General features: G+C 30.9%; 1 protein-coding gene across 1 annotated transcript; it reads left to right on the top strand.

Annotated features, from left to right (window-relative positions):
* On the top strand, positions 5261-10112 carry LOC109359263 (1-aminocyclopropane-1-carboxylate synthase 1-like). Its single transcript, XM_019603858.1, has 4 exons — positions 5261-5648; positions 5797-5928; positions 6137-6297; positions 8585-10112. Exons 1-4 carry the CDS (start codon positions 5481-5483, stop codon positions 9567-9569), a joined length of 1446 nt encoding a protein of 481 aa, XP_019459403.1. The 5' UTR covers positions 5261-5480; the 3' UTR covers positions 9570-10112.

Below are 18332 nucleotides of genomic sequence, written 5' to 3'. Positions count from 1 at the left end.
CAATATATAGCCCTCTACCCCAACCCCTTTACATCAGCCCAAGCCAATAACTTGCATTGCTGTTATCTAGAGATATGAGTCATTGCACAACATAATGGATTCAAAGAAGCTTTACAAGAAGTTTGTAATGGATGCAAAGAAGCTTTAAACAACAACGTGAGCACAAGCTAATAATGGATAGCTTAAACTTAAAGAACAAAGAGGGCGAAATGATCCCATTTATAAAGGATTCAAAGAAAAAGGGAGAGACATCCAAACCGACTTCTAAACCACTCAAAAAGCCTAAATATCAGTCATATTCTACATCCCTGAAAGATAGATCAACATGTTTTTAAAATGGACAACCTAGATAAAGCCGCAAAATAAAGTTGACATGCAAAAAGTTAGATTAATTGGCAATGGAGCTTGATCATCCATGCACCAAGGAATTTGTTGATTAAAGAGACTCATAATTTGTTACGTTTGTATTCATTAGGTAATAAAGAGTTTACATGACCGTTAGAAATATTTCACATACTATGTTAGATCACTTATGTGACTCATTATGCTATTTATGTAGGAATTTTTTTGCATGAATTTTCTTTTTCGTGCTGTATAAATTATGTGTCTTGTTAATGAATAAAATTATGCCTTCTACATAACATATTTCTTCTCTGCACTTTTTCTTGCTACATAACCAACAAATTGATATCTAGAGTGATCTGGAAGAACAAACACAAACCAAACCAAACACAACCCACACACTTCATATTACCTTCTATTACCTAAAATTGCACAAAATGAGCTGAGAAGTAGTGTTTGTTGTATTTACACCTCCAATGTTTAATGAAAAGAATTATCATGTATGAACTGTTAGAATGAAAGCTTTCTTGAACGCTAATGAATTGTGGGATACCATTATACAAGATTATATCATTCCAACTCTTCCACACAATCCAACTATTGCACACATTAAAAATGAGAAGGAGATGAAGCAAAGAAAGTCCAAAGCAAGTGCATGTCTATGTGCAACTATTTCACCCACCATTTTTAACAGAATAATGACACTGAAAACAACCAGTGAAATCTAGAATGTTTTGTAGCAAGAATATGAGGGAGATGAAAGGTCAAAAGAATGCAAGTAATGAATTTGATATGAGAATTCGAGATGCAAAGGATGAGAGATTCATAAACAATTAAGGAGTACTTTGATAAACTTCTAGCCATTGCCAATAATTTAAGACTCCTTGATACTGAATTTTCCAATTCTAGAATAGTTCAAAAAAAATCTAGTTATACTTCTTGAAAAATATGAAGCTGCAATTTCATATCTGGAAATGTCTAAGATATGTCAAGCATCACCTTGGTAGAAGTGTTGAATGCTTTACATGCACAAGATCAAAAGAGACTTATGAGGCAAGAAGGATTAGTGGAGAGGGATTTCCAAACCAAATTACAAAACAACAATAGTTGGAATGACAAAGAAAGAGGCAAAATAACAACTACAAAACTGCAGGTTCTACAAACAACAAATATGATAACCCAAGTAGTAACAATAAAGTCTTTCAACCTTGTTCCTACTGTAAAAAAACTAATCATCCACAAAACAAATGTTGGTGGAGGCATGATGCAAAATGTTATAAGTGTGGTCAGTTAGGGCTAAGATTGTTGATAATCAACTAGAAGAAGCACAATTGTTCGCAGTATCATGCTTTGACGCCAACAGTTCTATAGAAAGTTGGCTCATTGATAGTGGTTGTACAAACCACAAAACTTATGATCGAGAGCTCTTTAGAGAGCTTGAAAAAACTGCTATTTCCAAAGTTAGAATTGGAAATGGGACATACATTGTAGCAAAAGGCAAAGGAATAGTGGCAATTGAAGGTTACATAGGTTTGAGTTTAATTCATGATGTCTTATATGTTCCTGAAATTAAGAAAATTTTATTAAGTGTTCTCAGTTGATGGAGAAAGGCTATAAAGTTTTGTTTGAAAACAAAAACTGCATGATTAAAGATTCAGAAGGCATAGAGGTGTTCAAAGTTCAAATGAAAGACAAAAATTTTGTCTTGGATTTGATGAAAAATGAGCAGATTATAGTACACAAAGAAGACACAAAAACAAAGTCTCCTACACACATTGTCTGTCGATATGGGAAGCATACAAGGCTTCTTTTTCCGCCAAGAAAGACATGGAAGGCTACATAGAAGCTGCAACTGATACTCACAAATGTTGGAGGACCTATGAGTACACCATTAAATGTTGCAGGATATGAAGAAGCTAAAACTGACTAGAAATTGATATATGCAATGAAGGAGGAGCTCATGGTGATTGAAAAAATAAGACAAGTGAGTTGGTAGAGATGCTGAAACACAAGAAGAGTATATGAATTAAATGGACTTAGATAACGAAGTTCAATCTTGACGGTTATGAGAATAAATATATGGCAAAAGTTTGAAGTTTACAGCTCTAGAGTCAAAGAGGAGTGTTGATTAAGATGACTCAAAGTATGTTACGTTCGTATTCATTAGGCAATAAAGAGTCAATATGGTTGTTAAGAATATTTTATTTACTATGTTAGAGCACTTATGTGACTCATTATGCTATTCATGAAGGAATTTTTTTTTGCATCAGTTTTATTTTTCATGCTCTAAAAATTATGTGTCTTGTTGATGAATAAAATTATATATTCTACATAACACATTTCATTTCTGTACTTTTGTTTGATACATAACCAACAGTGTTGTACACAACTGCACACATGGAAGGATAATGCCTAAAATCGGCTATCAGCTAACCAATAATGCCTAAAATTGGCTATCAGCTAACCAATAATGCCTAAAATCTGACCATAAGGTCAAAGATAGATCCACTATCTCACAAAAATATACACCACTAGACAAGCAAGGAAGACCATATAAGGACACTTACAAATTCAAAATATACATTCTCTTATCTCATTCTCTAGCATACAAGACACAAGTGATCAAATAAGAACATTTAGATCTTCCAAATGCATCTCAACATGTTTGGTGTTACAATCATATATGAATTAGTATGTGAGGTAACTTACAAGAGATGACTCCTCTAGAGGGCATCTCAGAATCTCCATCAGCTTATACTATATATAAGGCTGACATAATGACTAATTGAAAAACACATGTTCATGACCTTAGTCATGACATCACTTGACTATCCTTTAGCAAAAGATAAGCTCGTCACATTTAATATAAAAAGAGGAGACTATTTATACAAGAAGTGTCATCATTTTTCTCTACCTTACTCTCTCTACCATACGCATGTCGTATATAAATATTTATTTGACCATCAGAGTCTCTTTTTAGGTATTCGCCCAAAGACAGTTTGAGGCCAATCCTCAATGTAATTCAACATTGTCCAGATGCTCCAAGGCCAATCCCTAACCCAATTAAAGCTCAATACAACACATCCAAGGCTAACATCAACTCCGTTCAACCCAAAAACATCATTGCTATGCCATGCCATTCCACAACCCCATCGATAACACATGTTAAACATGCTTCATGGTCATGTTATCATATTTACTAAACATTGAAACACAAACCCAAGATTTTCTTTGGTACCAATTGCTTGGAAGCATCGTAGCAATAGCAAAGCAAGTAAAATTGGGACAACGTGGGCATCAAGTGATTTAGGGACCAAAACTTGACACGTTAACAATTTATCTTGCCGTCCCACAAGGGCTTTTCCTCTCTCCCTACCCTTAAAATTTAAGTGTCCACAGCCTACAGCTATATTCATCAGTTAATGTGCCTTAACTATCTTGGTCTAGCCACTCCCATAGTCAACTTTACTCTATCTAGAATACAGTCCAAATACCGGCCAAAAAGTCCATTTTAAAGTCAGTACCTTTCTTTATGTATTACAAGTTTTAATGAAAAACTATATAAGGCAATTTATGACAACCGACAAAAGGAAAATATGTTTCAAATTGTAAAATTATCGTTACGTAAATTAAAGAAGATTATATTTTCACTTCATTCTTTGTTTATTTATATATATAATAGTGTTTATACTAAAAGTTTGCATGGATATTAGTAGTCATGCATAGTTATATACCAATGATGCCGATAACAAAGAAAAATAGTATCGTGATTTTTTCTTTTGTATTGATAATTATGTGAATGAGAGGAATACAAAAATTCAGACAATTAGATGGAAGCGAAAATAATAGTTTAGTTTGGTTTCGTTTTATGATTGCATCTCAAATAATTTAAATTTGTATATTGTTGAAGAATTTAAAATAGATAGATACAATATAAAACATTTTATTAAATTGATAGTGGAGTTGATTAAATTAAAATCTTGGTCCTTGTATTCGGCAAAATTTGGCCATCAGTTTCTTTTTACATTTCTTGGTAAATTAAAATCTTTTTACATTTCTTAAGGATGTTTGTAGTTAAATTTTCATTGACTTTTTATTATATTAGATTAGCACCTCTTATGCTATTCTAATACAAGTTTAGTACATTTTTATTGCCCTGGACTTGTTTCTCTGTACTTTTATTTCCCATGCTGCATTAATGGTTTATTTACTTATGAAAGTTGAGAGTGCTTTTGATTTTGCCCTGATAAACTTTTTTATTGATTAGTAGTTAAATGCTGATTTTTTTAGTCTCTGACATTAGACAATAGCTATAGCATTATCAAAACACACTGAACTTTTAGATATTAATAGTATTACCAAACACGCAAAATTTTAGATACCAATAGATTAAATACCGATTTTAAGTTTTGCTTTTCCACTAGACACAAGTAGTTAGGAATGGGTAATGCTAGTTGCACATTAAAAGGACCATTGCACTTTTTGTAAACTAATCTTGATTAAGGTTTTTATTTTATAAAGTCCCATGTCCATTCAAAAATTAGAGGGACAACTTTACCCTATAAAGAAACTTCGGGCTGCACAAAAATTCCCACTATATTTATTAATTTCTTGCTAAACTAGTTATATGAATGAACTAATACCTAACATATTTACAACTAGTTAGTTTTCTGTATGAAATCTTTTCTTTTCTGTTAAGCACCACTTTTCCTTAATAACAAGATCACATGTCTCCAATAGTGTCACATTTATTGCTTCGGGGTTAATCATATATTATTATAGGAATGAAAGAAAAAATTTAAAAACAAAAAAGTAACAAAAGAAACATTCAGATTGAAATGTGTGTCCTCTCCTCACACGTGGTGATCACCTCATGGAATCATAAGAATGCACGCAACAATTCGCGTTTGACCAATAGACACACAAGTCCATTATTCCATTGCTTATTTCTTTTTCTTTCAGTCTTCATAGGTTATGAAGTTTGATTTCTCTTTTGCATGTGTTCTATACCATAACTCTATATCCAGTGCCTATAAATACTAACTATCTTCTCCCATTTTCTCTGAACACGATCTACATCCTTTGTTACTCAAAGAAGAAAAACCTTTTAAGTTATAACTTCCAAGCAAGTATTTAACATGGGTTTGGGGTCTAAGAGTAACCAACTTCTCTCCAAGATTGCAACCAATGACAAGCATGGGGAAAATTCTCCTTACTTTGATGGGTGGAAAGCTTATGATAAGAATCCATTCCACCCTTCAAAGAATCCTCAAGGTGTTATCCAAATGGGTCTTGCAGAGAATCAGGTAAACATGCAAGATTCACACACACACACATAAAAACCATTATATATTAAATATATATTATGAAGTTTTGTAGCATAGTGAGATACACTTGTTTGATAAGTTGAGTAGAATGCTTATGCATAATTTCTCATATTTGTTTTTATCCCAGCTCTGCTTTGATCTGATTGAAGAATGGATAAAGAATAATCCCAAGGCTTCCATTTGCACCCCTGAAGGAGTGCATAAGTTCAGAGACATTGCTAACTTTCAGGACTATCATGGGCTTCCAGAGTTCAGAACTGTAAGCAACAAGAAAACTTACCATTTCTCTGCAATGATAATTGAGCACTTTATATATATCGATTAAGGAATAGAGAGATAAGAATATTGAAAGTTCAAGTCTCATATATTCACTATAAATATTAATATTTGCCTGTAAAAAAGTATATAGATAGATCGATAATAAGATATCAATTAATGGTTTTCTATTATCCAAATTTTGTTTTCAGGCTGTGGCAAATTTTATGTCTAAAGTAAGAGGTGGTAGGGTCAGATTTGATCCAAACCGTATAGTGATGAGTGGAGGGGCTACAGGTGCAAATGAACTAATAATGTTCTGCTTGGCTGATCCTGGAGATGCTTTTCTTGTTCCTACTCCTTACTATCCAGCGTATGTACCCTCTCTTAATATCTGTGTTCATTCAATGTATGTCACTGTTTCTTTCACATGAATAGATATTTGTTAGTCACAAACCTTATCTCATAGGTTGTTTTATATAAATAAAAATTAAGCAAAAATAACTTTAATAATAATGAGTTAAAATTTTGAATTGATATGACATAATTTATTATTGGCAACAACATATAAGATAAGAGGTGGATAATTCTAGTTTTTCACACCCATCATATGTTCAAAGTCGGAAAAGAAAAGGACGCATACATAAAGTGTTACAATTATATGCTTTGTTTTGATCAAAAAGAGAGAGAGCTTCAATGTATTTACATGCTATTTGAAAAAGGTTAAAAAACTAAGCCATTTGGTACTGGATTGACATTATTTTATTCTTGGAAAGATAATGGAAGATCAATTTAAGTTATATTTGAAAGATGAAAAGTGGTATCAATTTAATTTAATAAAAGAGATGTCATCATCAATTTAATTTCTTATGAATAAAAATATGTGTTTAATATATCAATCATAGATAGTTGACACCAATTTAATATTTCAATAATAATAAATAACGTTAGGTTAGTTGCTAGCTCAATCTCACGATTTATGCACAAAATGGTTTTGATTGTCAAAATTAATGCCAATCTAATTCTTTCAAAGAATAAAACAAATCCCCCGTATTTCTTCATTATGATAAGTAATTTAAAGATGTTACGAAAATAAAGTTATATATATATATATATATATATATATATGTGGTTTCTATTATAATGTGGAATTAACATATTGAAAGATTACGTTATCTAAGATGCCACGTTTGAAATTTAAGCATGAAATCTATGTGGCGTGGTAGTGAAGGATTTTGGTTGCAAAATCAAATTAGATGAAGCTTGCGTTCATATTAATCAAACTAATGAGGTCCAACTAAAAAATTAAAAGAATTGACTCTTTAAGATGCATTCTTCATAGGTTTTATTATTAAGATGAAATGTTTTGTATTGTTCTGAGTCAATTATAAAGTTTCACTTTCATTATATTATAGGAGTAAACAATTAATTTTTTTTAATTGCTCTCCTAACATGTATTATCATTTAAAAATTTAACATTTGACCTAATATAATCTAATATAATACTTAATAATCAAGTGCAATTTTATACCATTTGATCATTAATTTGAAATAAATTAATGAATAATAGTAAATAAATAATCAACCATCCGTACGATGTCTTAGTAGTCAACAAGCATGCTGTTCCTCATGTGTGTAACAACAGTGACCATTGACCTTGTGTGACAACTCACACCATGAGCCTGAAAATTTTATACCGAGAGGTGTAGTTATTTAAACAATTCAAATTTATTAATTTTTATAATAAATTATTTATTATTTTTTAATTTTCATTATTTTTTATTTCTACATACATCTTCAAAAACTTATTTCAAAATCAAAGGGCATGCAACTTAAACTTATCCATATTTGATTAAGAAAATATCATTATTCATACTCAAATTGTAATGTCAGCACAACCAAAACGTTACATAGTCACCATATATATTCAAATGTTGAAGATGTTATAATTTCTAACTTATCAACAGTGTTCAAAGGGTTGGTCTTCAAAAAATATTCTCAGTATTAAACATGACTCACATCGTACTCTGTGAAATTTTGCATGGTCAGAGATGTTGAAAGCTAATTTCAAAGTTTGATAACGAGATTTCCAGGCATTTTATCGTGGGTAGTGTTTGAAATAAAGGATCTTTCTAAGCAATTTCCTAAGAAGTATATATGCATAAATTCTCCTGTCTCAAAGCTTTGTTTTACCACCTCGTATTTAATGCATGGAGACCTTATAGACAATGACTAATCAATTGGTCAAAAGAGAAACTTGATTAGTTGCTCAAATCATGACTCCATTGAGAAGTGACAAACTTGATTTATAAGTCTTGTCAATCTTTTCATCGTGTTATACAAGAATGACATGCATGCTTTATTTATTTAAGTAGTATTGATTTACAAATGATGTGATACTTTTGCCACATTTTTATATTGAGAATAAAATATATCTTGGTATAAGGAGATAAATTATCTTTTATAGTCTTTAAAATCTTGACATATGTCATATTTAATCATTTTTTATAAAAATATTTCTAAAACTAAACAAAATAATACATGTCTCATATCTTATTCTCTTTTATATATTATATTTAAGGACATATAATCCTGAAATATACATATAAACTATATATCTTTACAATAAGTAATATGTTTCATATTTTATTTTATTGCAGATTCCTCCGTGATTTGTGTTGGAGAACTGGGTTGCAACTAATTCCTGTTCAATGTGATAGCTCCAACAATTTCAAGATAACAAGATCAGCTCTTGAAGAAGCTTACAATAAAGCCAAAGAGAACAACATCAATGTGAAGGGTTTGATCATAACAAACCCATCAAACCCTTTAGGAACAACCTTAGACAGAGACACATTGAAGAGCCTAGTAAGCTTCATCAATGAGAACAACATTCATCTAGTTTGTGATGAAATCTATGCAGCTACAGTGTTCAGTTCCCCTAGCTATGTTAGTGTCTCTGAAGTGATACAAGAAATGGAATCATGCAAAAAGGACCTCATTCACATTATATATAGTTTATCTAAGGACATGGGGTTCCCTGGTTTTAGGGTTGGTATAGTTTATTCATTCAATGATGTAGTTGTGAACTGTGGAAGGAAAATGTCAAGCTTTGGATTAGTCTCATCACAAACTCAACACATGCTTGCTTCAATGCTCTCAGATGATAGATTTGTTGATAAGTTTCTTGCTGAGAGTTCAAAAAGGCTAGCAAAGAGACATAACATATTCTCAAAAGTGCTTGAAGAGGTTAACATTACAAGGTTTCCAAGCAATGCAGGACTTTTCTGCTGGATGAACTTGAAGAGTTTGTTAAAGGAACAAACATTTGAAGCTGAAATGATGCTGTGGCATGTGATTATCAATGAGGTGAAGCTCAATGTTTCACCAGGATCTTCCTTCAGTTGTTCTGAGCCTGGTTGGTTTAGGGTTTGTTTTGCTAACATGGATGATGAAACAGTAGAAGTTGCATTGGGAAGAATCAGAACATTCGTTGGGAAAGAAACAAAGAAGCCTGCAATGCAAGTCAAAAGTTGGCAACGAAATCTCAGGCTCAGCTTCTCTTCAAGTAGAAGGTTTGATCATGAAACTGCTATGTCGCCTCATTCACCAATTCCTCAATCACCCCTTGTTAAAGCAACTTGAGGGGATCATATTTACTATCTAATTTCAACCTAGTCAAAAAATAATTTCGAATAAATTAATAATTTGATTCCTCAAAAATAGTGTGTTGAACGGTTTAATCTCTTATCCTTTAAAATGATATTTTTATCTCTCGTTCAAAATATCGATTAAGTTATTCCTTTATATAGTAAATTACTCGATTGCCATTTTTACTACTAAGGAAATAACTTTATCTGAATTTTAAACATTTAGGGATGTAAAACATCATTTTAAAAAATTGAATATTAGATTACTCGTTATACTATCTTTCAGGGAACTGAGTGATGATTTACTTGAATAATTTCGAATTGTAACTTTGTGTGTTTTCTGTTGTAATCTACCTATTGTTTGTTTTTCTCCTGATGGGAGTTTGAACTTGCTACCAGATAGTGTTCTAGTTTAATTAAGATATTTAGGGTGTAGGTTGTCCTATATACGAACAGCTAACTGTGGTGTATAGTAGGGTAACTAAAATGTATCTTGTGAATGAAGTGATTTGATTAAGAAAGATGTTGCATTATTCTATGGTTAAACTTTGGCTACATTATATTTAGTTATTCATTATGAAAAACATACGAAGTTTCCTTTTTTGGAAAGAATAATATATGCGAATACATGCTTATATGGTATAATTTTAAGACTATTGAATTATCAAAAGTTGGTAACTATGTGACATCAAATATATGAGTAGTTCCGTGACATGGAGCACGTTTACAATATTCGGTTCATACCTTGCCATGTAGCTTTCACATTAGTCACAGTTCATGACTTTTATATATATATATATATATGTGTGTGTGTGTGTGTGTGTATAGGTGTGTGGAAAATTCCAAGTCACTCTTTTGTGTCGTAGCTCGTCAGTATAAATAATGAAAGGAGATCATTTGTTCTTTTTTGTGACTTAGTTTAACTAAAAAGTGTCTCATAATTAAACAAAAAAATAATGAAAATAAAAATAAGTTTTTTATATTACTCTGAAATTTAATTGATTTAACATATAAAGATATGAATTCCTTGGGAGATGAAATCTTTTTTCATAATTATAAGAAGGGATAATAACTATAAGTAGTGGATATCTACTTAGTTGAATTATAATTCTCAAGTGATTATTATTGAACCAACCATTCGCCATATTATCATATATCATCATAATGCACTTGTACCCGTTATTTTTGGAGATAATTCTGCTCGAGACGATGGAATCACTAAGGATAGAAAATCTATCATTACTAAGTATTCAACTCAAATGCATTATGAGAGACTCAAATCCCAAATCTCGACCTATATAAGTTTAGATTACTAGAAAGTTGAAACTATACTATAACCTTTAAATATTTCAAATTTAATGTTATTTATTCTTATTTTTATTCTTATCAATTGGTGAATAATTGGGTATACGTGATTGCATGAACCATGAAATGCTGAATGAATTTCCGTAGTGACCATAGCTTTCCACTTCTTGTATAGTGAGTTACTCAACTCGATACCTTTTTTATTTGGTCGGATGCGAAAATAAAATGTTCTATTACCTTTCATCGGTAAGGGGACACAATGACCCACACCATTGACATATTTTTGTGCTTCCATTGAGTTTGCATATCCAAAATCACTTCTATGTCTTATCGTGTAACCAATCAATTGTTTTGTTATTAATCCATAATTGGTACACATTTGCAAACAAAATCTAAGCTCAATTATTCTGATGGGACCTCTACTTGCCGTATGGGACATATTTGTTATATATTGTTCTTCCTTGAAAGTGATCTCACACAGCTATACCATGTAATTTCTGCTATGTATTGACATTTTTGTGTGTATTATTATTATTGTTGTTATTAAAGTTGATAGCGGAAATTGACTTAAATTGGTGTAACAATCACTACTTGATTTGAAATTTATGTATACGTATAAGTATTAAGCATATGGACAAATTTTAGACGACTTTTCATATACATTATATTATTTAACATAGTGTCAGTGGATTCTGCTTTATCATTCAAGAGTTGTCATTTGAGTTGTAAATTCAAATAGTTGTATATATCATATTATATGTGATAAATATATAATATTGGATGGTGGTTTAACTAATATGGTCAGAATTGTGTCTCCATTCATTCATACTGTCATTTTAGTGGCAATATGAAAAAAAAAGGTTCATAAAAATTATAAGGGTTTATTTTTTAAAAGGAATGAAGAAAAATGTTAAAATTTCATATTGTCATTTCATAAGTATATTAATGACTTTCACACCTACTTTTTTTTCTTTATTTTCTCTCAAACACACAACTCAGACTTTGAGGCCTGCGGAAAAATGTTTAACATGTTCCTCAAAATAATATTGTAAATAATTTAGAATATGGACTTCATTGATTAAGTGAAGCTTATTAATTTGTATATTCTATTATGCCATCTCTCCTTAAATTTCATTAAATACATATAACTTATGAGCAAGAATTGAATGCATATCCTACAGAATCAAACATTCATTTAAAGCAATCACCCATTGGTATATATTGGATTGATTTGATGACTCAATTTAATTCCTAGATCTTTAAGCTACTAAGTTAATCATCATCTTTTAATATCTTTAATTCTCTTATATACATTGAGTTGAGCTTACCAAGATTTTTCAACATTTACTTGGACATAATCCAAATTTACATCAACAAAGTAGAAATTCTAAATTCCAATTTCCAGATCCAACTAGTGTTGGGTACAAGTGTAGCACACTATTGGATAAGAATTCTACGTGCTTGTGCATCAGCATGCTCTTGACATGTGTATACGCAAGTTAGTTCCATTTATATCTTGCACGTATATTCAACAGTGACAACCTTCATTTACCACTAATGTTCCATTCAACCAGAAAGGTAAGTCATAATCCCTCTAAATTTTCATTTTTTCCAAATTTTTTATGATAATGTTTATTGTTTAATTTGGAACTCTGCTTCGCGCCTCTCTTTTCTCTTTTTTCTCTTCCAACCGAAAAGGTTCTGATTGATTAGTATGATCTGCCTTTAGACTTGGTTATAGTATCCGCATTACTTCTAATGATTATACTAACAATGAAGTTAATCACCCACACTTATATTTAGGGATGAGTATCAACGAGATTGGGCGGTAAGGTTTATTCCTTATTTAATCTTAAATATTGATGAATCACCTTTTAAACTCAAACCAAGTTATAGATCTGAAGGCTAATCTAATCCTAAATATCAATTGAGCTAACTTTTGAACCTGAACTCGATTCTAGAATTGATTAAATATAACGTATTCCTCTTTTAGATAAAATATTATTAATATTATATATTATTATATAAATTGACATATGGGATGATATATATACTGTTAATTATTTACAAATATGTGTATATATTATGAAAATATTAGAGAATCAATAGCATACGAAATGATATATATATATATTGTAACAATAAATCATTTGCATAAGAATATCTTAAATAACTATATAAAGCAATTAAAAAACATTATGAAAATATATGATTAGATAGGTTGTACAACAAAATCAATTATATATTATTTAGCCTAAAGAGATGTCATTACTATGTATAAATTAAATAAGTACGTCCATGCAAAAATCATGAGTAACTATGGGACTAGTTGGTAAGAATAATATTTGTCTATGCTCCAACCCTAAAAATATTAATCATATTTAATTTTTCAACTTAACTTAGTCCTAAATCTCATAAAACCAATCATATTTAAATCCAATTGTAATCACGTCAAACCCAATGAATAAGTAGAGTAGGGTGGTGCTTACCCAGCATAAGTGACTAGGTTTGATATAAAAAGGGTAGAAATGAGGGTCTCTCCTTGTCAAGATTAAATTATAAAATGGTAAAAACCTACCAATTATGGTAAGCCCGTATAGAAAGCCCATTAAAAGAACCCAGATAACGAGCAATGTTTAATAAGAATAGGCTTCACAACACAATATTAAAATAACCCAGATCTATCTAATCACTTTTGAACACACTTTTAAGTCGGATTTAGCTAGACTAACAAGTTGAGTATAAAGATCCAAATAGCATTAGTTGTTCATGAGATCTCCTTAATCATAGCTTAAGTGGACACTTGTCTCTTAATGAAAGAAATGATTATGAAATAATTTCAAGACTTTAGAAGACTATCGTTGAATGTATTCAATGGGTCATCTATCACAGTTCAATGACCACGTGCTCATATGCAATTGATCATATACAAAGTTCAATGATTATGTTCTCCCATAAATTTTGAATTGATCACGTGGGTATGTTGAAAATGTTGATGATGTTAATTGGATAAGTGTGATTGATGTGAATTGTATTTAAAGAAATAAAGTAATGAAATGGAACTTTGAATCATATAGCTTTGTTGTAAAAGTCCTTGTTTTCTGCATTTTGCTTGGTGTCTATCGATTAACACATGTTTTGTTGGCTGGTAGTTGATGTATGAAAATTCTGTAATCGATTATCTGTCATAATTGATTACAACTGTATCATAATCGATCATGACATGTGCTTCTTCCAGATTAAGTTGTTTTCTTAAATTTAATTCACTTTTAAGTCCTGATACTATTCTTTAACATATATGATTCGAGGTATCATAAATACAAGGTCATGAAACAGTAATCTAGATCTCATGAATGAATTTAGATGTCATATATTTATATTATTGTCACTAGATTATGTAGTGCTCGTAAAATCATATGTGTTGTGAACATTTTGTTGTAACCTTAATCAAAGTAGAAATGGTAGTAATGTGGGATACCATATGGAAGGACCATTGAGATAATTGTTGATTGAATGAATGCCATAAGTATACTGTTGTGATGAGTTTGTGGGGAAAGGAAGCTCTAACGAATCTGCATTAAACCTTAAGGACTAATTGAGATATTAATTAAGACATAATTAAATGTACATTTTTATCCATCTTGAATATCAAAGGAGTGCAAGGAAAGATACATTGAGTTGATCATAAGTATCACATAATAACACATAAAAGACAACATGTAATAATATATTTATCTTTTTATTTATCATGAAATTACATTTTTATCCTTAAAAACATGAAGAAAAATAAATATGGTTTGGTTCGGTACAAGTTGAGATTCATTCATTCACAACAACATAACCATTATTCCTAGCCGCTTCCTCTGAGAAAGTTGTGATTGTTGAGATTAAGATGGCCAACGAGGGCCATATGGATTAAGAATAACAATTTTAATTAATGAATTATATTGAGTATGTGTCATGTGCATAAGTTTGTACTTATATTAGATATGCTTTCATACCTGATTCATTATTGTTCTATATGGTTATTTGTGCTTAATCCGTACTTGTTGCTATATACAGATGACTTCATGGAAGAGAGATCTTATGTTAGAGCAGAAGAAGGAAAGTACATTCCCACTTTTGCTAGTAATTAGTTTAAACTTATTTACCTTGTATAACAATCAATTATTATAAATTTAATTCTCATGATTAAAGCATATATAAAATAGAATAGTTGGTTAGTTAAAAAGTATATAAAGTTAGGTGTCTTATAGTTTTTTATATAATAGGTTGGATAATTTTTTTATAATTCAATCCATTCAATACAATTCATTCAATGAATGAAATATACATTTTTCTCTTTCATTTTAATATGAAAGCATAAGGTTGTCCATTTCAAAATTTAATTTGTAAATGTTGTGAATTTTGTTGTACAATTACTAGTTTTGAAATAACTAAGTAAATTTATGGTTTTATTCACTAGTATCTATTAAAAGGAAAATTTTATTTCTAATCTTTATTCATATTTTATTTCGTCGCAAACTATTTTATGAAACTATATAATTTCCATGTATATTTGAGTTAGAGTGTTACAAATGATGTTGAATAATAGTGATGAACAAAGGTTGTATTAACTAATCCAACCTTATGATCCAATCCAACTAATTAAAATCTAACTATAGTTTTAATGATCACAAGACCTCAAGTTTTGATTGATATCACAACTTCTATGTTTTCATGAATATGTTTTAGTGTTCTAATGAATTTATTTATTTGCGAAGTGTAATATCTATGTATTTTCAGTGTAAAATTTATAAACATTTAGTACATCATTCATTATTCATCTGTATTACTTTTTTTGAATAGTCAATGATGATAAAATATAAATAATAGATGATACAATGATAATATATAAAACTTATACATTGTCAGCACATACATTATTTTCTCTTAATTGTGCAGTATTACTACATAAAGATATATTCAAGTGTAATTGACGATCAAGCGAAATGTCAAGTGAATATAGCTCAATGGAGAAATAACTAAGAAATCATGGTTAAAGCTATTTGTTTGTGTTAAATAATGTGTTTTTCCATCCCTGACATGCTTTTGTACATTGTTGATCTATGTTGGCCGAGATGTGACCATGAGCCCTCACTAACTAACTAACCCTACTTACTTACCATGATCGTATTGCTTTGGTTCATATTTTTGCATTAGTGTGTAAGGGAGCTTTTTTGTTGTGAATGGGCCTTCGTGGCTCAAGGCCCATTTCCCCTTTTTAGTTGGTATTACCATCTTATTGTTAAAATCGTTTAACTTTTTCCTTCTTTAGTAACTTCCGTTTTCTTTTCCTTTTTGTATAAAATTCCATTGTATCATCTTGGCAAATTATGAAAGCAATGCAATTTGACTATTTATCTTCTTCAACCTTTCTCTTTTCTTTCATTCTATGATTTTATGATGGTATTAGAGATTCATCTCCAACTCTCTCTTCTTTTTCTTCTTTTTTCGCTGCTACTCACATCCTCCCTCTCCTATATATATTCTTATAAAAATGGAAAAAAGCATTATGGTAGACTACCATAACAATCCTTCAAATCCATATTTTCTCCATTCAAATGAAAACTCAGCCCTTGTTCTTGTGGCTCCTCTATTGAATGGGAAAAGCTATCATTCTTGGGCAAGGGTAATGAAACTCGCCTGCAATCCAAGAACAAACTCCAATTTATTAATGGAAGTGCCTCTCAGCCCCTTTGGGTGATCCTTCACATGGCGCTTGGCTAAGATGCAACACCATGATACTTTCTTGGATCACGCACTCAATTGAAGAAGGGATTGTCAAGTTTGTCTTGTGGATAGATCTTGCAGCAAATGTGTGGAAAGATTTACAAGAAAGGTTCTCACAACGTGATATTTTCAGAATTGTAGGAGGAGTTCTATCATCTTAATCAAGGAAATCATAGTATTTCAGATTATTTCACCCAATTGAAAACATTATGGGAAGAGATAGAAAACTTCAGTCCCATCAAAACATGCCAATGTGACATACCTTGTTCTTGTGGTGATGTTGAATCATTGGGAGCCTATCATGATCAGGATTATGTTATACGATTTCTCAAAGGGCTGAATGATCAATTTGCTTAGGTAAGATCACGAATAATGTTAATTGATCCTCTACCTAGAATTGTAAAGGTGTTTTCCATGCTTGTTCAGCAAGAAAGGCAGTTCAACAATAGCATTGCCTCAGCCTTAGATCTTGAGCCTAGGATCCTAAGCCTCAACTCCCAACATAACTCCCAATTTAGAAACAACAGTAAACTGAACACATACTCTATGTGAAGAAGATATTTGCTCCTAACCTTGGCAAGGTTTTGATGAAGACACCAACATCACCAAAAAGAAGAAAAGGAAGAATACTTATGAAGACAAAGAAGATTAAAACTTCAAGAAAATTAGATTAAGTCTCTATAGGTACTTCTATCCTAAAACTCTTTGATATACAAAGTAGTAATGCTCAAACTAATTTCAAAGAAAGTTGAAACACTTTAAAAAATACTTAAAAAAAATTTCAAAATGGTGTGTAATGGGTTACTTCATCTAAATAACAGGTTACAAGCGTGAGAAAAGAGTTATCCAACTTAAAACTGATCAGAGTAATCCATTACTGTATTTGAGTAACAGATTACCAGTGTTATTAAAGTTGAGTAACAGATTACTCAAATTGTTGTAATCGATTACTGTGAGTGAATTTTAAATTCACTGTTGGACAGAACATTTGGGTAATCGATTACTCAATGCTGTAATCGATTATTGAGAGCTGTTATATCAGTTTTTCAGATTTGAAACTCAAGAGTTTTCATCCCAAACGAGATGTCTTCATTCCAAACAATTTCTACTCTTTCATAATGGGTGATTGGAAAGCCTATTTAAAGGCATTAGAACTCACAATGAAAATAACTCTTTGAACAACTCTTTCACACTTTTCTCACAACTTTCCTACACTTTCCTACTCAAACTTTCAAAGTCATTTTTAGAGTTGCTTGAAGTAAAGTGTTTCAAAGTTTTATAAACTTAAAGAACATTATTACTAAGTATACAAAAGAGTTGATTGGATTGCAAGTGTTATTATATTTTATACTTGTAAAGGCAATCCAAAGCCATCATTCAAATTCTTCATTCACTATGATAACTTTCTTTCACAAGGTGTGAATAGAAAGGGGATAGAGTTACTTGGAAAGGTGTTTTCCAAATGTATAAGTATTAGTGAGTGTGTAAGGTACATAGAGATCTCGGGGTGAGATATTGTAATTACAACTCAAAATATTTAATGGAAAATCTCTTGTGCTACAAGAGTACTGGACGTAGCCTTCGGTGGACAAAAGATGAATCAATATAAAATCCTTGTGTACTCTCTTCTCCCTTACCTCTTTGATTTTATCTTGATTATTTTTCTGCATATATTTTCCGC

Source organism: Lupinus angustifolius, chromosome LG11 (genome assembly GCF_001865875.1).
Source record: "Lupinus angustifolius cultivar Tanjil chromosome LG11, LupAngTanjil_v1.0, whole genome shotgun sequence".
NCBI classification, from domain to species: Eukaryota; Viridiplantae; Streptophyta; class Magnoliopsida; order Fabales; family Fabaceae; genus Lupinus; species Lupinus angustifolius.
Note: the sequence above shows the minus strand (reverse complement) of the source record. Positions and strands in the feature narration are given on the sequence as shown.